Source organism: Miscanthus floridulus, chromosome 4, assembly GCF_019320115.1.
Source record: "Miscanthus floridulus cultivar M001 chromosome 4, ASM1932011v1, whole genome shotgun sequence".
Taxonomy (NCBI): Eukaryota; Viridiplantae; Streptophyta; class Magnoliopsida; order Poales; family Poaceae; genus Miscanthus; species Miscanthus floridulus.
The window spans coordinates 119,279,756-119,300,475 of record NC_089583.1 but is presented as its reverse complement, the minus strand read 5'-3'; the positions used below and the strand labels follow the sequence as shown (position 1 = coordinate 119,300,475).

General features: G+C 42.2%; 3 protein-coding genes across 4 annotated transcripts; 2 read left to right on the top strand and 1 right to left on the bottom strand.

Annotated features, from left to right (window-relative positions):
- On the bottom strand, positions 1–3,878 carry LOC136550542 (nucleolar protein 56-like). Its single transcript, XM_066542147.1, has 8 exons — positions 3,581–3,878; positions 3,277–3,491; positions 2,824–2,981; positions 1,529–1,716; positions 1,182–1,434; positions 859–1,007; positions 626–775; positions 1–538 (listed from the first exon to the last, which is right to left on the bottom strand). Exons 1-8 carry the CDS (start codon positions 3,783–3,785, stop codon positions 207–209), a joined length of 1,650 nt encoding a protein of 549 aa, XP_066398244.1. The 5' UTR covers positions 3,786–3,878; the 3' UTR covers positions 1–206.
- A 3,252-nt stretch (positions 3,879–7,130) lies between these two features.
- LOC136552866 (uncharacterized) lies at positions 7,131–9,291 on the top strand. Its single transcript, XM_066544440.1, has 4 exons — positions 7,131–7,311; positions 8,631–8,670; positions 8,764–8,864; positions 8,957–9,291. Exons 1-4 carry the CDS (start codon positions 7,231–7,233, stop codon positions 9,041–9,043), a joined length of 309 nt encoding a protein of 102 aa, XP_066400537.1. The 5' UTR covers positions 7,131–7,230; the 3' UTR covers positions 9,044–9,291.
- A 1,141-nt stretch (positions 9,292–10,432) lies between these two features.
- Positions 10,433–16,308, top strand: LOC136550541 (E3 ubiquitin-protein ligase AIRP2-like). 2 transcript variants are annotated; one of them, XM_066542145.1, is made up of 5 exons: positions 10,433–10,734; positions 13,789–13,939; positions 14,042–14,108; positions 14,206–14,440; positions 16,049–16,308. In XM_066542145.1, exons 1-5 carry the CDS (start codon positions 10,670–10,672, stop codon positions 16,257–16,259), a joined length of 729 nt encoding a protein of 242 aa, XP_066398242.1. In that variant the 5' UTR covers positions 10,433–10,669; the 3' UTR covers positions 16,260–16,308. The 2 variants fall into 2 exon arrangements, with proteins under 2 accessions (XP_066398242.1, XP_066398243.1); XM_066542146.1 differs by lacking the exon at positions 10,433–10,734 and adding an exon at positions 11,812–12,177.
- Positions 16,309–20,720: the final 4,412 nt, after the last annotated feature.

Below are 20,720 nucleotides of genomic sequence, written 5' to 3'. Positions count from 1 at the left end.
TGAATGTAATTGCAACCGCTATACCATTAAATTGACGAACCATTCCTCGTTACATTGTAAACTCAGCAAGGACCTCATAACATGTGATAGCATTGCCCACACGTGAAAAGCTTACTTGAGGCCCAATTGGCTCAATTGATGTACATAAATTAGATTCAAGATTATTAACATCATTAAATACCACTTAAATTCGAGATTCTAAATAACTACTCATCACTGTCCACGGTTTTGGACTTCTTTTTCTTCTTCTTCTTCCCTTCAGTGGCTGTCTTAGGTTTAACATCCTCAGATGCCTCACGGTTCTTCTTTTTCTTCTTCTTCTTTGGAGTCTCATCTTGTTTGACATCATCACTGAGTGGCTCAGTGGCCATCTCTTCATCCTGTGGCTCCTCACGCTTGTGCTTCTTCTTTTTCTTCTCAGATTGACGTTCATCTTCTCCAGTGGCAAGCTTATCAACATCCATTGCTTCACCCTCAGCCTGAGCTTTAGACTTCTTTTTCTTGCCTTTCTTAGCAGACACATCATTCTTCTCATTACCTGCAAAATAAATTTTACAATGAGTGTAAATTACTTTGATATGGTAGAGTGTTTGTGGAACCAAAAAGGGCGGGTGCATATCCTTACCATCAACAGCCTCTGAAACCGCATTAATACCCTCAATGGCAGCTTTCATCACATCAAGGTTCTTACGAGGTGCAACACCCTTGTCATAGAAGTCTAGTCTCTCCTCAACTTGTTCACGCAGCTTCTGTCCAAAAATGGATGTATTCAACTCTGGAATCGAAACAGTAACAGTCAGGAATCTCAGAACAGGATATCAGCATATGTAAAGTTTGCAAACAAGTTGTGCAACTGACCTGAATAACAATCAATGCGTGAAGCAATGGAACACTTGTTTGCCAGGTATCGAGCCATTCGACCCTTGTTCTTAGCTGATGCACGACCAATGAATGATGAGTGGAATATGAGGCCATACTTTGGTGTATTTCCACGAGTTTTCAGAGCTCTGCAATTAAATAAAGAAGGACAATCAAAAAGAATTCAGAGGCATAAAGGGAGAAGTTTTAATACTTACGACAACAGGCAAAAGTCAGGATTCAAGTAACAAACTGTTAGGACTTCAAAGCATAATTTTGATATCAATAAGAGGCTAACAATGCATAAACAGCTTGTTAAGTACCTGAAAAGTGCCTTTTCAGCGCCAAGTATTTGAAGAGTGGAGGCAGCACACTTGGCAAGATTGGAAAGACTGCCAGCATGAGAGATTAGTCGAGCTCCAACAACTTCACCAATCAAAGACGTCAGGTTGGGTGCAATATCATTCATCTTTGTTACGAGATACTCATAGAGCTTTTTACGGTATTCGGATAGATTCATGACCCTTTGGGCAAACTGTTGGACATTGATCAAATCAACTGGTGAAAGATCCTGGCCTGAAAAAATACAACAGCAAAAAAGAAGTTAACAACTTACATAAAGATATCAGTACTTCAACTATTGCAGAATTAGTTGTTGATGTATTGTTACCCATAGATGCCTTTGCTGCTTCAACAATTTCTTTCGCCTTATCCTCATCTCCAATTAGATCTGCTAAAGCTGGAATGTCTTTTTCTGCTAAATCAGATTTGTTTACCACAAACTTGGCAATCTTAGCATAGAGGTAATTGTCATTTATAATTTTGACTAGCTCTGGAAAATGCCACGAATACCACTCCCTGCATTATGGTTAAGTAATATGTTAATACAGCCAAACCAACATCACCATCACACATAATATTCAAAAGGTAGAATGATCAATGAAGTAAGATCTGCCGTGATGTCAACAATCCAACAAGTATATATGCCGACATGATGAGTTACATGATCTTTCACACATGCATTGACAACATTTTGTAAGATCACTAAGGCCTTGTTTGGGCCTTGTTTGGATGTAGTCGGATTTGCATCAATCCACATGTGTTGAGGTGGATTGGAGTGGAACTTGAACTAAATTCCACCCCAATCCACACATGTGGATTGAGGTGAATCCGACAACATCCAAACAAGGCCTAAAGTGTTTTCAGCATTACAAAGTTGAGAATTTAAGAACAAGTTATCACAAAATACATTTAGGAGCCGTTTGGATCCCTTCATTTGGAGGAATTGAAATTTACTTAATAAATTAGGTTATTTGGCTTGGACTTTGACATTCCACCACTTTCCAAAGTTCAAATATAAGCCTACCTCAAATTCATAGGGTGGGAGATGGAAACTGATTCTATAGATCATCATGCTATGTTTCTAATTTGCAACTTATAACATGCTCTTCAACTCGCTCTCCTACGGTATAAATGCAACACATAAGTATCTCTCGTATAGCCAACAATAATATACAAATATAATCCATATATACAACCATATTAGCTTAACTAATATGTGTCTAAATTATGATTCTTAAAATGAATTCAATTCCAAGGATCCAAACAGGACCTTATGATAAACTCCCTTTCTCTAAAGCACAGCATTAATAAAATTCCTTTTCTCAAAAGCACAGCAGATATTAGATAATCTTTCCGGTGACACTTCTATAGACTATAGTGAAGAAAAACTGGCACCATGTTCCATAATGACATTTCTGCAGATCAGAATGTCATGGCAGCATAAGCAAACAAAACAAAAGGAGCATGGGCATTCAAATAAATTTAGGGTTATCCAGAACGTATGTTGGTACCAAGTCAAGGTGCTGTTAAAAAAATGGAGTCGAGGTGAGCAAATCATCACATCATCTAAGAAGAAGCGCTGGACGGTAAATAGCTTGACTAAATGGAAAATGTTAGGCTAACCTCACTCTCATGGAGAAGGAATTGATATCCTTATCGAGTGTGTCCAACAGAAAGATAGCTTGAATCACCATATTATCCACACGGTTCACATTGAACTTGACCTTGGCCCTGCTATAACTATGCCCCAGGCCTAGCTGAGCCTTCTCCAGGTCAGATTCCTGCAATGTAACATATAAGCAACAAGTAGTTAAGCCTGATGAGACGCTTGTGGGGTCTATAATGTGTAACTCTCAGTGCCAAAGTCATCGAAAACCATAAATTTTGGCTCTGCAAGCAAAATTAACCAGAAAATAAAATTTATCAAGCATTCATCAGCTAATGTGATGTGCGACAAGTCACCTATGGCTCAGCATTAGATTTTCGGATTTACAACGCTCCATATTCCACAGTTGGACCAGTAACAAAACTGATGTCAGATAAAGAAGAGCTAAGTTTGGAAGTGAAATTCATCACCTTGAGTTGGTCGATAAACTGATCGAAGTGCAGCCGCACTCCTCGGAGCAGCTCCTGGACGAACTCATTGCTCTGGCAAGGGATCCCCGTGGCCTCGGTGATGTGGGACCCGACCTTGGGCTCCGTGACACCGAGACTGTACTTGGCCTTCTTTCCCTCCTTCACCTTGGGCAGGTTGAGCACCAGGAAGTTCCTCAGCTCGTCGGTCATGATCCCTGCACAGCACAGCCCACCCACCGTTCACAATTCATTCGGGTTGGGCGCCGTGGATTGGGGAGAAGGCGGGAGCGAGAGAGCATGGTACCTTCGGAGATGGCGTTGCACTGGTTGAGCGCGTCGACGGCGGAGGAGAAGGGGGAGAAGCCGGTGAGTTTGACGGCCTTGCCGAAGCGCTGCAGGTCCAGCACGGACGCGCGGACGGCGTCCACGCTCTGCCCAATCTCATCGATGCCGTACGCGTGGAACAGAGCGTACCCCGACGCCGACTCGAAGAGCAGGTACAGCGCCATCTCTTCGCCGCGCGCTTCGCGGGCGGGCGGCGGCAGAGGAGGAGGTGGGTTGGGTGTGGACCCACCGAGGGCTAGGGTTTTAAGAGAGGAAAGAGGAATGGCTTCCACCGGAGCAATTTACGTTGGGAAAATATTCACACATCTAAGGCCTTGTTAGTTTTAAAAAATTTTCACAAAAAGTGCTACAATAGTCATCACATCGAATCTTGCGATACGTGCATGGAGTATTAAATGTAGAAGAAAGAAAAAACTAATTGCACAGTTTGGTTGGAAAACACGAGACGAACGTTTTAAGCCTAATTAGTCCATGATTGAATACTAATTGCCAAATAAAACGAAAGTGCTACCGTAGCCAAATTCTCAAATTTCACCCAACTAAACACAGCCTAAATATCGAATCGTAAAATACTCTTAGAAAAACGTATTTAGAAGTTTCCAAATACTTATAAATCTACAAATGTATATTTCTATAGAATTTGAGATTCAAACACTTGTTACAAAAAATCATATGAAGATAACAAATTTCAAGTGCATATGTGCTAGAAGACTGTTTCCCATAAATTTTAATATCTAGTGCATGTATCTGAAATTTATTATTTTCATATGAATTTGTCTATATTGATTTTGAATTATAAATTTTGCGACGACGTAGATACACTATGAATGTGCATTGTTTCATTATTTTGAAAACTCTTAAGTATGGTTTTCTAGGACTTTTCATGATACCACTGGAATGTGATTTGCACTTAGTACTTTTCTATTTATGTTTAGGTTTTATATAGTTCGTGCGCCTAGTCGTCCCCATCTGTGATAAAATTGTCAACTCCAAATAGTTTCATCTATATACAACAGTCCTTGTGAATTCTATCAAGATAAATTATGCATATTTCATATAAGCGTATAGCCTATAAAATCACCATAATTCGATGGTTAACAAAACAAAATCCGCTGAATTGCCATTTCAAATTGAAGATTCAGATAGACTAGCCCAGCACAGACACTATATACAACATTAAAACCATTGTTTTCATTGTTTTGAGTTCTAGAACACGAACCATGTTGACTCTCGATTAGTCAATGTGTATAGATGAGGTACCCTTGCAAATTTTGGCCTACAGCAATTGGCATGGCCTATCGACTATGAAAAATCTCTTATGTTCTCTGTGATCGTTGTGGTTCTCTACTCCTTATCCACCCATATCGTTTTCTATATCTTCCTCCACATTTCTTCTTCATCACCAGCAGATTTTTCGTGTAGGGATTCTATGGTTCGAGGTCTTGGGATTGAGTGGTCCTTTGTGTTTTTCTATCACCTTTCTAAATTATATATACTAGTTCATTTTAGCCTAGTTCCATTAAATGATCTCTAAAATATAATTTATTTTGGATTCTTGTGTTTTTCTACCACCTTTCTAAATTATATATACTAGTTCATTTTAGCCTAGTTCCATTAAATAATCTCTAAAATATAATTTATTTTGGATTCGTCAAAGTTAGAAAAGTCTAACTTATAACTTATGACAAAACTAAGTAAATTATAATTTACAGCGGAGTGAGCACATTTTTACGTAGATCTTTTATAGGTTGCAACTTGGGAGCCAAATTACAAATTATATAATATGCTAGATACTAAGGCCCTGTTTGGTTCCTGCAGTCGCTCTTAAAATTCCTGTCACATCGAATGTTTGGACACATGCATGGAGTATTAAATATAGACTAATTACGAAACTAATTGCACAACTTGCGACTAATTTGCGAGACGAATCTTTTAAGCCTAATTAGTCCATGATTTGATAACGTTGTGCTACAGTAAACATTTGCTAATGGCATATTAATCTATATTTAATGTTCTTTATCAAAAAAATCGTCTCATAAATTAGCCTCCATCTATATAATTGGTTTTGTAATTAATCTATATTTAATGCTCTTTATCAGTATCTAAACATTCGATGTGACATGAATTTTAGGAGCAACTAAAGAACCAAACACCCTCTAATTACAACCAATGTTTTAAATCTTCAGCTATGGTATTTAGCTGATGGTTGACTAGACAGGCACAATCTGGCCATGCCGAAAGGAATCTCCGTACTCTGTTCATGCCGATGCCCAAAAGTGATGGATGATTATCGCACGTTCTACTTTTTTAATCAACAAACGGTAATAAATCAGTCAATAATATTTTCATGGTTTATCAGCTAAGCGAATAAAGCAATATGCGTTTTGCATCCATGCTTTGAGCACACGTGGGACCAAAATTGTAAGAACAGAGCTACTTACTTTCCTGCCTTAACACATCCAGCAAGAACACTACTCGATGCTTGTATTTTCTTGTTTCAGCATCCGTCCACATATGGCATGACCCGATGGTTCAATATTCTACTATTTCCCTTCAACGACATTGTTCTATACTTTTTTTTTTGCACTCCACCTCACTCTTATCGGATTTGGCTTTAACGGTGTCAAATTATAAGTATGAAAAGTCAAAAATAATTTTAAGTCTAAATATGTTATTATTTTTTTGAGCATCTTAACGACTTCGAATGAAAAAGCTCAAAACTAGAAAGTTGTAGATCTCATCGAGACGAGATCTACAATTTTCATATAAAAATTATCGTCATTTAATTTCGCACAAAAAAGATATACTTTGGTATGATTAACATGTCTTAGAAAAATCATATCTTTTTTTACGGAATTCAATGAAGATAATTTTTATATGAAAATTGTAGATCACGATAAAATCTATAAATTTTTAGTTTTGAGTTTTTCATTTGAAGTTGCTAAGATGCTCAAAAAAATTAATGATATATTTAGACATAAGGGTATTTTTTACTTTTTCACACCAGCAGTCTGACATCGTTGGAGCCAAATCTGACGCAAGTGCTGTGAAGGACAAAAAGATTTGGAGCATTGTCATTGAAGTCCGCCAAACTTTTTTTTAGTGGCGCGGAAGGAATTACGATATTTTATAATGGCTCAAAAGTAAGGGCAACGTATTAGGTGCAAACCAATATACATGTGTAAACTTAGAAACTATCAATCAGAACCAGAACCACTAGATGTTGATCCAATGAATAGGGTGAGAGGTGAGATTTTTTTGCGCTTAAACCCCTCACCTGCCGGCCTTTTTTTTGTGCTTAAGCCCCCTCACCTTATCCATTGGATCAACATCTAGTGATCATAATCGGTAATTTTTAAGTTTGCACATATTGATTTGTTTGCACCTTATATCTTGCCCAAAAGTAAAAGGCTAAAAAAAACCAACACTGTGGCTAGTCTTACAACGGCCAATCCGGGTGGGCCTTGATGGGATTCTTGAGCAGCAGCAGAATTAGGCCCGTGAGTTCTTTATCGTCTTCCAGACTCCAGTGCCCAGACACCCACTGAAATCCCTTGACCAACTCGAAGACTCCTCCGAATCCGAGGGCTCAAGCGACCGACGGCGAGCATGGCGATGGACGGCGGCCCCTCGACGTCGGCGCTGGACGAGGCCCTCAAGCCCTTCCAGGAAAGAGCCTCCGAGGCTGAGGTTCGCTCGATTCGTTTTTCTCCCGAGCTCCTGACCACCTGTGATTTCCGGTGGTCCTTCTTTAGATTAGACAACTCTTCAATCGGAACTCTTAATCGGCAGCAGTCGTCTAGTTCGTCTCCTATTCTCAGGAATTGGTGGGTTTGGTTTCGAAGCAGCTAGTCATTGTTGAATGTTGACTGGTGTAGTGGGATGCTATTTTTTTCTTTCTTTCTAATTCATGGTGTTTGTTGGGGCAGATAAAACAGATTGGTGAGGAATTATGAGCAAATCATGTGGATTTTTTGGATGGTCTTTCTGTGCTATTTATAGTCAGAATCTAATCCATAAGACCATACACGAGATTTCAGATTTGTGAACCCAAATGAAACGAATGCTTCATAACCCCCACTTTCACTCCTGAGATCCTGCCTAATTGCATAGAGTTGTAACTTGTAAGTACACCTAGGTCCCAAGTAGACGATGCGTCCAGTGTAATGCCAGGGCAAGCAAAGAACAATTTTACAAGTGTTTTTTTTTTCAAAAAAAAAGAACAATTTTACAAAACATTAGCTCTTATTCTGCTCGAATTTACAAGACAATGTGTTCCCAGGCTCTTCTAGCTGTAGAGGAAGCCAACTGTTTTACAGACTTACAAATTTTGGTAACTTCCGTGCTATCTGCATGATTTGGGTTGCTTGGAAAGCTAGAAGTCGCAGGGTATTCCAACATAAAACCTATGGGCGCGTTAGACGTGGCCTCAAAAGCGTGAGAGGACATAATGCTTCGAATTCTGAAGGCCATTTCTACTATTGTCATGTAACATTGTTTCAACTGCCCTGGCTACAGATTTCTATGTTCTTATTTGCTTGTTTTATTTCTTCCCTGTCAGATCTCCCTCCTTTGTCCTTAAAGAAACATCTTGGTCCTTCCTATGTACTACCGCTGAAGATTTTCCACCCATACTGCCAGCACAAGTGCCTGACTTAGTAAATAAATAGCAACCTAGCATGTTCTTCTACTGGAGTATTACCTACCAGGCTAGGAGGGGCTACCATGGACCATTTTCTTAAATTGCTATATCACCTACCCAGTGACCACGCCGGCTATGGTCTGTGGATAACTACTGGTCTAAGCTGTACTTTGTGGGTTGCTATCTCTTATTATCCTTTATCAGAAGTTATCGTGATGTGATGTATATGTATTGACCAGACACATGGAAGCCTGTGGCAATCTTGTCTTGCTTGGTCAGAGTGGTTACACGAATGCTTAATTTGTACAGGTGGTTTGTCTCAATGCTACCTTTCCTAATTTTATGGTTTCTTCCGTTCATCCCACAGATACGCATAGCAAAGCTGGAAGCCTTGCTGTACAACAAAGGTAATTTCATATGTTTTGCTGTTCCAAGCGTGTCCCTGTTCATGAGAGGCCAGGGAAGTGCCTAATTCCTTCTTTACATGATTAATTTGCTAGATGGTCTGAGCTGTGGATCTGAGGCAACTTCCTCTGCCGTGAAGGATCTTCAGTCAAAGCTGGATGCGGTTACTGCAGAATGCTTGACTGAAAAAGAGAAGGTAATTGATCACTTAGCTTGAAACCGTCACAATCATACAACTGTGGGTATCTCATATCTACATAACCACACCTTGCCTCATGAACCTTGTAGAACAAGAAGCTAATCGTGGAGAACGAGAAGCTCCAGTACCGCATGACCCATCTTATCCGTGCAATAAAAGAGGCAGAATCAAGATAGAAGGTGCCTGACGAGGCCCGATTTAAAGCCTAATATTGAAGTGTCCCCGTCTTGTTGATCCTCCACGTTATTCCTGAATTTAGCTTAAGCTATTGTTGTGATCTTGATATAGATCTTAGTCAAAACTGTAACGATATGCACACGATTGTCTGTTTTCACCTGACCCCATCTTGAAGGGCAGTTGTCCAGCGTTGAACATTGGAATGCATACTGTTATCTGGAATGGCAATTCATATGTAAAAGTAAAACATTTCCCCCAGTTTATATGTAGGAGCATTGTAGTGTGTGTGTGACAGTGTTTGGTAATCTGCTCAGCTGACAATGGAGTCCAGTGGATGGACACTTGGAGTGAAAGAAAGAAAGAAAGAAAGATGCGTTTCACTGGGTAGAAGCATGCAGCTCTCATGATTTCATCCATCATGCTTCATGCTAAGATAGCAGGGGGCAAATCTTGTCGCTTGTGTTTCACATTACCTCCTCTTATTTTTCATGCACAGATGCAAACTCCACTAGAAAATAGTATCCTCTCGGATCATGTATTCATGTGTTAGTCAGGCATTCAGCAATCAACAGATATGTACTACTACATACCTAACACCTGTCATGGCAGTGGTTTTAAACAAGTCTATCTGAATCACAGAATTACACATCTTATTGACCATCTCGATGGACGGAGGCTGCGTCCAGAAAGTACCAAACAAGCAGGGAAAATATATGATAAGCAGCAGGTCTATTCATCTGTGCCGTCCTAACACATGATTTATCTTACAAATCGCCCCCCGTACAGCATGATGACGTGTACTTTGGCCCGTATAAACGACTTTGAAACCGGCGCTATGTTCGTTTGGGCTTATAAGCTGTATTTTTTCAGTCAACAAATAATATTTTTCTCTTACAACAAATTAGCCAATGATCGTCCTGTTCGTTTAGACTTGTTTGGCTGATAAGCCATGACTGAAAGTACTATTGACTGATTTGGTGTGAGAAAAAAATATTGTTTATTAGTTGAAAAATACGACTTATAAACTAAATAAGTCTAAGCGAACAGGATGAATACTTTTAGTGATGGTTTATCTGCCAGTGCAGCATCTGAAGGGCAGGAGATGTGGGTGCAATGTATGACCTACTTACAGCCAGCATGGAGTGGGACATGCCCAGCCAGCGACCACACCACACCGCACCTTCCAGAAACGTACGTGGCACCCCTCCGGGACCCCACCCCAACCCCACCGGTACCTTACGCACCGTCACCGGCAGGTGGGTCCTCCTCGCCCGCCCCCACGCGTCAGTGGCGTTGGCGGCGTCACTGTACCCCTGCCCCCGCGCTCCCTCCCGTGCACGCAAGGCACCCCGGGCGAGAGGGGCCAGAGCTTTAAATGGCCGCGCCGCTAACCCCCGCCACTCGAGCCGCCCGCCCGTGCCGTTTACCGGAGCGCGACCCAACCCCCGCGGCGTGGAGTGGATTGGGCAGGCGCGGATCGGGAGGAGCGGAGCGCGGTCGCCTAGGCTGCTAGGGTTTGGGTTTGGGTGAGGTTTTGCGCGGCGGGAGCAGGGGAGGAGGCCGGCCGGGGCTTGGATGGTCGCGGTGCTGGAGGTTGAGGCGGAGCGCTCCCGGAGGTGGTGTTCATGGGAAGGTCGTTCAGGGACTCGCTCAAGGTGCTCGAGGCCGACATCCAGCACGCCAACTCGATGTGAGTAGTAGTGAAGCTCGCCTTTCTTCTCGCGTCCTGTTCACTGTTCGCTCACTTGTTCAGCTGAGAGGACAGAGATCGTCTGTTACTGTCCTTTGACTGGTGCCTATTCCAGGTATTTTGAGCTCGGACACTGGGTGCTAGTACCTAGCCGCGGAATTGCTCTGTTGATTTGTTTTAGGACAGAGTTGCTTGGGTTATTTCAGGTCTGGAATCTAATAATGGGTTAGAAATTAGATCATGGGACACGGCTAGTAGTCACCTTTTGGTTCCTTGGTCCCAACCAAAATATCTAGATTAGATATGATACGTTGTTGATTGTGATACCTATATAGATATAGAATGAGAGTCGCCCTCGGTTTGGTTCTTCAACTTTTATGCTATATATATATATATATATATATATATATATATATAGGGAGAGGCTATTCAGCAGCCGGCTACAAAATAAGTTATTCTGTAGCCACCTCTATTTACCATAATTTTATATACTAATTTATCATAATGTCAATACATATTTACGATAGTTGGGTTACTATAACACATGGGAATATTTACCATAACGTTATAGTAAACCACTTAGTAAGGAGTTACTGTAAATCTCGTAAATTAACATAGTAATTATCGTAACTCAAAGTGGCTACAAAATAAGTTATTCTGCAGCCAGCTATAGGATAGTAGTTCTATATATATATATATATATATGGAAAAAAATTCCTACTCGCTGGGAGTAGTTACTCCCTCCTCCTAACCATGTACTCCTGTCCATGCGTTAGTACTCTTTAGCGGGTCACAAACAATTAAACCCGATAAAGCATATCCAGTTTTCCACCAAGTAAATATTTTTTAATCATTATTTATCCCTCCGCTGGACTCGCTAGATGAGATAGGTACGATCGACTTCCATTCAAATTCATTCATATCCCACGATGTCTGCTTCGTTCTCATCTAGTTCTATCCCACGATGTCTGCTTCGTTCTCATCTAGTTCGTCGTCACTGCGGCTCGGCAGGGAGGCAGGGCGCGCCACCGCCAGCGACCGGCCTACGGCGCTGCATGCAGCGGAACCAGGGTGAGTGGGTGACCGCAGGCTGTGCTGCATGCGTCTCTCTCTCCTCTCCGCTGAGCGAACTCCGTGATCCAGATCGAGGCATGGCGGTGGCACCGCGGCAGCAAGATCCTGGCCGTAGTGGGACACCACGGCGTTCTCCCCTGAGAAGAGCTGTGCCACCGCTTTCTCTTGATGAGTGCGGCAGAGCGCCTGGCGCACTCCCCAACATGCGAACGGTGGCCCTTGGTCCTGTGGCTGGAGACGACGATAGTCATTCCATCAATGCCGAGCAGGAACTACTCTACGTGCCTTCTCAAGCCGTCAACGGGGAGAAGATTCAAGAACACACGCAACCATGCGCAAATCTGCATGAAGGAGAACCTGCAGAAAGCTGTTAGTTGTTTTTGATTCATGTTATTTTCAGAAAATAGTATCTCTGCATACTTTTTTCATATAAGTGTATCGTTGGATACTTCTTTCACGGATTAGAGTATCACATGATACTTTCTTTGATTAGAATAGTGTTTTTCATATAAGTGTATCGTTGGATACTTTCGTTGGTAAATACTCCATCAGAAGTTGCGAACTTTTACCCACCAGTTCAATAGCAGATGGAGCGTGAGACAGGAGCAATGGCGCATGCAATTCCATGATTTTTTTAGATGAGAGTATCATCTGATACTTTTTAGACCAGAAGAGTATATTTGGATACTTTTTTTTTCAGATTAGATCCAGTAAGCATGTACGTATTCATACTCCATAAAAAATGTATGTACTCATACTATCATTACACGTGTGCGCTCATACTCCTTTGGTAGTATACGTATATACTCCCTCCGTCCAAGAAAGAATGCAATTCTAGCACAGTATCACATTTTAGTATCTCGAGTTTGACCAATTATAGATAAAGAAATATTAATGTTTACTATATCAAATAAATATCATTAGATTAATTATGAAATGTATTTTTATAATAAATTGATTTGGAGCCATAAATACGAATATTATTTATCAGAAACTTGGTCAAATGTGAACTACTTTTAGTGGCACGCAACCCATAGTTGCATCATTTCCTGGACTGGAGGGAGTACTCACTAGTATGTAAGCATACTCTATTGTGAAGAAAAGTATATGCATATACTCGTATAAATGCATACGTGCTTCTAATAGTATGAATACATACTCTAATTAATCTAGTGATACGTGACTGTATGCATGCATACTAATTAATTTAGTATGCCTATATACTCACTGTTAGTTTGGATGGATCTACTAATTTTTAGTTGGTTGTTACGATAAAAAAGCTAACCACCGTGAGTCGGTGAGGCAAGGACAGAGAAAAGCTAATTTATTAATAATTAATTAAATCACTTAACTAACCAGCGGATCTGTTTCTATCCACACTCACCAGCTAATACACAGGGAGTAACTACTCCCGGGAGTATAATATATATATATATATATACCACTTCACTTTTTGTAGTTTTGTTGTGTTTGGGGTAAATTAGTTTCTGTAAATGACTAAAGTTTGCTGCCAGTAGCTTCTCACACTACCACCTGTCAGCATATCTGTTACTTTTTTGGCCAAATCTCCTTTTGTTGGTGAAGCTCTGCAATGTGGGAGCCTTTTTGAGTTGCCATCTCGGAATTCCTCTTGTTGCTGTGTCAAATTCGTCTTCTTTTAGCCTGGAAGAAATATATTTTAGTTATAGCACTGGGAGAATTTCCTCTTCGCCAGTGTCATGCGCTTCCGCTTTTGTGGCATCTGTTGTCTCTCAATTAGTGGCATCATTGATTTTATTATCCTTTGGTAATTGTGATGCAATCTTATGTCTGCAAACATACAAGGCACCATGAGAGAAAGGCTGTAATGATGAATTTAACTACTATTCATGGTTTATTTCATGGCCTAGTTGGCCTGGCAAGTCATCATTTAGGCCCCCCCCCCCCCCCCCCGGCTTCAGTACATTACCAAGAATTCATTGCTAGTTTGTAAAAATGCAGTGCTTCTGAATTTCGGAGGGAATACGATGGCGCCTGCCTTCAGATGAGGATGGCATACTGCCCTGCTACCCACTTTTTCCTTTTTCTTGTGCAGTGGACAGACTGCAACCTTGCTGGTGCACTTGGGCTGTTGAGGATTCTAATTTATAAGGTTGACCAACATTCCTGTATTAGAACCAAGTTTCTCCCCTTCTCTAATTTCTAATGGTGGCTCAGCACTTCAGTTAATGTCACAATTATATTAAATGTGCAGGTTTACGCTGATGGGACAACCACCATGTGTACTCATGAAAGAAAAGCAAGCATCAGGGAATTTTATGGTATAGTGCGTACCTTTGAGAACCTTTTGAATGTATTTTCTTTGCACATTTATTATCCTTACTCTGTTGTTCATTAGCTCTCAGTTGTTTTTGGCAGCTGTCATATTTCCCTCCTTGATGCAATTACATGAAGGAATCAATGAAGTGGAGGATAAAAAACAGAAAGCAATATGTCTAGAGAGGTACAGAAGACGAGATGAGGATCAGAAAACTGTGATATCAGAGATTGATGATAATATAGAGGAGGAATGTGGCATATGCATGGAGATAAACAGCAAAGTTGTTCTTCCAACTTGTAGCCACGCTATGTGCATTAAATGCTACCACGACTGGTACAAATCTGCCTCCTGTTTCTAGAGATTTTGGGATATTTTAATTATTATGTTGTTCTGACAATTATGCGCTCCTGCATGCTCGAGATGAAATACTGCACCTTCAGTGTGTGAAATAATTTCTAGCTTGATACAATAATGTTTGGATACATGTATATAAGCTGGATTTTTCATAAATTTATGGATTTGTTAGTAATGAGCTGGTCATTTTTTTGCTTGCCCTGACCTCCACATTACATACAGGATCAATTTACCCTTATGAACCATTGACCCTAAATCATGACCGTAAGTCCATAACTGCTGTTTTGCTTCGTTAGCTGTTGTGACCTTCATTCTTTTGCTGCTGTGTTCCATAAGGTATTGGTAGATCTTCACATGAGATTAGTTTGGCAACAAACTGTAATGGGAGAAGCTTGCTAAAAATCTCTTCTACAGCTAACTAATGTCAGCTGCCATTCTTGCTCTTCGATGTTTACTAGCTCTTGATGCAATGATCATAATCTTATGTCATATGGAGTAGAAGTTTTGGGGCAGAACTTGAAGCTGTACTGTTCATCACTTCATTCTCTACTCTTTTTTAAGTTCTTTATCTGTACACATTTTACCACGAGACCAGAATTCAGGAATGGGCACTGAGACTTGAATAATAAACTGAACATGTAATGTAACTTCAATAATAAAGTGTCAATATAAGGAGCTGGTTGTAACAACAGGTTAACAGCTTGTGGTGAGTCTGAAGGAGACCAAGATCCATGTATTGTGGACTTCTCTTGAACACTCGGTTATGCCTGAATTTAAGGATACTAGCAACTGAGTTAAGGCCTAAATTCTTACGAGTGGTCTATATGATCTAATGGTGTTCCTATGTGTCGGTTACTCTGGAGCGCTTGCCTTGAGATCTCCACTGGGCTTGTTTGCTTGCAAGTTAGAACATACCATGTCATCGTCTTTTTGTTTGGAACTATGGATGTAGGCTTATCCATTGTTCTGAAACAGTACAAAACCTAATTAATTCATGTGATTTTTGGTGAAAATGTGAATACTAGATTAGCTGGGACTAGGGACTTGCCTATCAGTTCATTTCCATATAACAATAGTTGGATAATAGTTCTGTTCATGGACTCTTCAAGAACTAATATTCATTTCTATGCCTGCTGTCTGCTGAAACTGTTCTTTTTTTGTATTTGGAATTGATATTATACATCAATCCAAGTAAGGGCAATGGTCATTCTCTCTGTGTGCTATTAACATTTGAGTGCAGAATTAGCATGTAGTTTGTTGATGTCAGCCTTTGCCATCACTATCTTAGCCTACAAAAGATATCTTTCTGATTCTTTTATTGATTTTTTTTAGGGCTAAAGTTAGGCATGGCAAATATGGTTGCTAACCAAACAGTCCTGTGATGTTACATCAAGCCAAATAAGGACAATGGTCATCCATTGTGTGTGTTATTAACATGTCGATGCAGAACTAGCATGCAGTTTGTTAGTATCAGACTGTCAATCTGACCATCACTAGATATCTTTCAGATTCTTCCACTGAATTTCTTCTTTCTTCGATGACCCCATATAATCTCATTGTTCTAAGTGGGTAATGTTGTTGCTGCAGGAGGTTAAGATCCCAGTCCTGTCCGTTCTGCCGCGACAGCCTCAAGAGGGTAAACTCTGCTGACCTGTGGGTATACACAGATAACAAGGACATCGTCGATGTGGCGACAGTCCGAAGAGAGAACCTGAGGCGACTCTTCATGTACATAGACAAGTTGCCCACCGTCATCCCAGAATCTGTGTTTGACGTCTACGACTCCCATGTAAAGTGACAGTCGAGCCCGTCTGCCAACTGTTTTATGTATGTATTTGCTACTTCTACTAGTGCTGAGCCCTGGGCCTCTGGTGCTGTTGTGCTTTTTTTTTTTATGAGTTTCGAAGCAACTGGGTGCCGAGGAGGCTAATTTATATAGGGAGCTATACACTGAATGTAAGTAGAACTTGTTCTATCATCTTGCTTGATGCGATTAGGGTCTTTATGATGGTTTAGGGTAATTTGACGCTATATATGTCAGTGGGGTATCATGGTTATGGCAAAAAAGATATAGGCCTTCATCTGATGCATATTCTGATGTATGATTCTTGTTCATGGATGTATGGATGGATGGAGCAGTTGTCAAATGCAGAAAGTGATTCTTGCAATTGCATCATGTTGTTTCAGTTGTCAGGTGAGGCCGGCCTTTCAGGGCAATCTCTGTCAGGTTCTTCAGTTGCGGGTTATTTGTACGAGAAATGGCGCCAATTGGTTCGTGGGACCATAACACGATATAATGAGGTCAACTAATGCAGCTTGTGGTAGTCAGCTTTGGTAGGAGGTAGTAAGATCGATTATGAATTTATGATACGATTAAGACGTTTGGACGGACGGATGCCTCACTCACTTCCGCATCCAAAAAGATCTTATCCCTTGTTTCCTCATCCGGATGCCTCACTCACTTCCGCATCCAAAAAGATCTTATCCCTTGTTTCCTCATCCTTATCCCTTCTGCACTCGTGCCCTATCTCACCCCGACGTGTGGCTATGGCTGCTTTCCTGGCCGGCGGTGGCACCCTCACCCACTTTGGCGGCTACTCCCTCCACCCCGGCGTCCTCACCCATCGGGGGCGCCCAACGCTCGGATCGAGTGGCCCTCTCCCCAACTCCGGCAAGATCCATGGAGCACGAGCGAGATCCATGGTGATGGTGCGACGGTGTTGCAGGGGAGTCGGCGGCTCTCCCCCACCCTGGCGTGGCGCCCTCTCTCACCTCGGCGACCGAGCTCCCCCCACCCCGGCGGCCATGGCATTCCCCGCCCCCATCCCCCACCGTCGCCGCCTAGCTAAGCCTGGTGCCATTAGTGCTGGTGGTGGTGGTGGTGCTCGCGCGCGTCGCTGGCGCTAGTGCTAGGTGGTGCTCGCGCGCAGCTGCTCGCCACCAGGTCCCACCCCGTTGGCCGGAATCGACCGGCCCAGGCCTCTCTCCCCCTATGTTGCAAATGTACGTTTCAATTGTTTCAGACGTTTCAGAGAGGCATGTTGCAATCGTTTCATATAGATGTTGTAAAGTAGATCGTGGGATGTTGCACAAGTTGTATATGTTGCAAGTGTTTTAGAGGCATATTTCAAGTGTTTGTTCAAACTATTTCATCTATGTTCCAGATGTATATTGCAAGCATTTTTTATCTGAATGTTGCATATGTTTTCACACATGTTTCAGCAATATGTTCCAAAATGTTTCATATGTTTCAGTCTTCTGTTACAGCAAGTGTTTTCATGTTGCAAGCTGTAAATGTTCTATCTGGACATTGCATTGTTTTCACACATATATTGCAAATGTATGCTCCAAATGTTTCACCTGTTTCAGACGTATGTTGCAAGTGTTTTATCTAAATGTTGCATATGTTGCAGTAGGCTATACACACACATATGTTCTAAATGTTTCACCTATTTTAGATGTATGTTGCATCAAGTGCTTTTATGTTGCAAGTGTTTCCATTAGCAAGCATGGGAAGCAAGGCGGTCCCCGCATGCGCACTGGGAAGCGAAGCGGGGCACGGGTGGTCCCCACATGCATGCATAGTAGCAGGCGTGGGTGCGCAGCAACATGCGTAGCAGCAGTAGGCAAGCGTGCATGTGTAGCAGCAGTAGGGTGTAGGGAGGGGCGTAGCAGTAGCAGGCACGAGCGGCAGGCACAACAGGCATTAGCATGCTGCAGTAGGTGCGGCACGCGCATCAGTATGCACAGTAGGTTGGTAGGAGCGCGCGTTAGGATGGGGCTAGCGTCCGGACGTCTAGGCGCTAGCCACGCCCTAGTAAGATTCCAGTGCTATCCCAGTCGAATCAATTTGAAGGTCTGAAGCTTCGGACAACCTGGTGTTTGATTGGTGAAATCCTAATTTAAATCAGTTCGTGTGGCAATACAACTTTTAGCCTATAGCGTACACCAATACTCCCTCTGTTTCAAAATAAGTGTATTTCTAACATTTGAAATTTGTTTCAAGATAAATGCTTTTATAGGTATAGTCCATCTAATTATAGTTAGGCTTTTTTTTTACTTTCTCTGCTTTCAAAGTGTAATCATTACACAATGCAACAACTTTTGATATGGGTAATATATAATTTTCAAGTAGCATTGATCTTCTACCTTAATCCTAGAAGTGTATTTATTGAATCCTAGAAGTACATTTATTTATTTTAAGATGGAGGGGTACATCATACATGAATCATTGAGTCATTCTCTTTTCTCCATGGAAGGTGATATGTGTAACACCCCCGGTGTTACCACTTAAACAACTTGCTAAACTATATCATGAGCATCATGTTTATGTGTCATTGCATGCGATAAAGTGTGCAGATCAATTTTCGTAACTCAAAACGATCAACAAAAATGCTTAACGAAAGTTGATTACAATAGTCATGTTATATCACTTAGGGTTTAAAACCAAATTTTATTAAGCAAAAATACTATAGAACATGTATGTGACACTTAAATAAAGTTAGAAGTACAAACTTGGTAGATGACAATGCAACTTTAACTTTTGAAAAATAGATGTTGTTAACTAGTGTTTTAGGAGCTCTAAAATCAAACTTGATGTTAAGATAAGCTCTTTTCGTTATGTCGGCAAGCACTTGAACGATTGTTAAAATACCATTTTTGGCGAATTATATTGAGTGAAATAGTTAAATGGTGCTTAAATATTTTGCTCCTACAGGGTTAGTATAGGGTATGGACTATTGCATGAAGTATTTGTTGGTTGAGGTTAACAAGGTTTAGATCTATTAAAAATTACGACAAAAGAGTTAATGGTGAATTAGCCTCAATTGAAATCCTTAACTTCCTAAGTATGAAAAAGTAGTAAGACAATGTTGTTTTGACATTTAATTTCTAACAAAAATATTTAAATACTAGTCACACTGTTTTGGTATTGTTGATTGCATCAAAGCGAGTGCTTGAGCATGGCTTGGGTCGACATTGTGTCGGATGTCACGTTGTCCGCTCTAAAATTTCCCTAACTTCACTAGAACGCGTTGCGAACCCTGATTCGGTGCTCGGTTCGCGAACCAGCGTTCAACAGTGACGAACCCATGTTGGCACCTCCCAATCTCCCTCTCTAGTCGCTCTCTAGGATGTGAGGTTTGCTTCATTAGCTAGGTGTTAGTATCGACTTTGGGTTCATGGAATTAGTTAGTCTTCATCGAGTTGGTAAGTAGTTTTTGGCCCGCTTTAATAAGCGCGCATGTCACCGTTTTGTCCTGTTTGGCCTCGTGGGCACAGGTCGCCTTGCGCGCGTGCGCAGCTGGCGCCGGAGCTCGGTCCTAGGCTGGTCATGACCTTTTCCTATAGGCCAGTGCTGCCTGCCGGGACGATGACGCGATGTGCCTCTCACCTCGCCTGCCCTCTTGCTGGCTAGGCCGCTGCCGAGCCGCTGTGTCATGCGCAGCGCCGAGGCGAGGCTGCAACTGTTGTCGCTCGATCATCAGTGGCATCTTCCCCGCCCTCCGATTCACCTCATCCACTATAGTGCTCGTCCTCCGCCTCTCAACCCACCTACCACACCCTCATCTCAATGCCGTTGCGTGGCCGTATGTAGGCGCTAACCGACGCGTCGCTCGCTCGTATGGTCATATCTCCACTGCCGCCCTCCGTGCCTTGCCAAGACCAAGCCGTCCCATCTCAGCACCCCACAACATGCTCCATCTGTGCCGCATCGTGTCGGAGGCTCACGCTCATTAAACGCAGCCTCGACCGAGGTTGGCCGGGCCTAGAAGCTACTCCCCATTGCCTTGCCGTCGATGGAGCCGCGCCGCTTCGCAAGCTTAAAACGCGCGGTCCATGATAGTCCATCTCAATTTAGTGCCCCTAGCGGCTAGGATTGGAAGCTAGCTAGCAAATTGACCCGCACCAAAGCGCAAACGGGCCTTGTAGTCGGCCAATTTGCTGTTTTGCTCGCCGCCGGCCGTGGGCGTCGCCGAATCAGTAGGTTGGGAGGTAAGGCATGTAGAAGTGGTAGCAATTTGATTGCTCGTAACCCTGCACTCACCTTGACTCCCTCTATCCGGTGCTCGCACTGTTTTGGACAGGGAACTCATCGGTGATGTGGTGATGCACCGGTGTCCATCGTAGAGCACCGCCACCCCGCTCGGTCGCACATGGCCAGACCGCCACAGCGCTTCCAAGCTTCAACCGTCAGTAGGGTGTACACCACGGTGAGCTACGGATGCTTCTCCACCATCTCTACCTAGCCATGATGGCA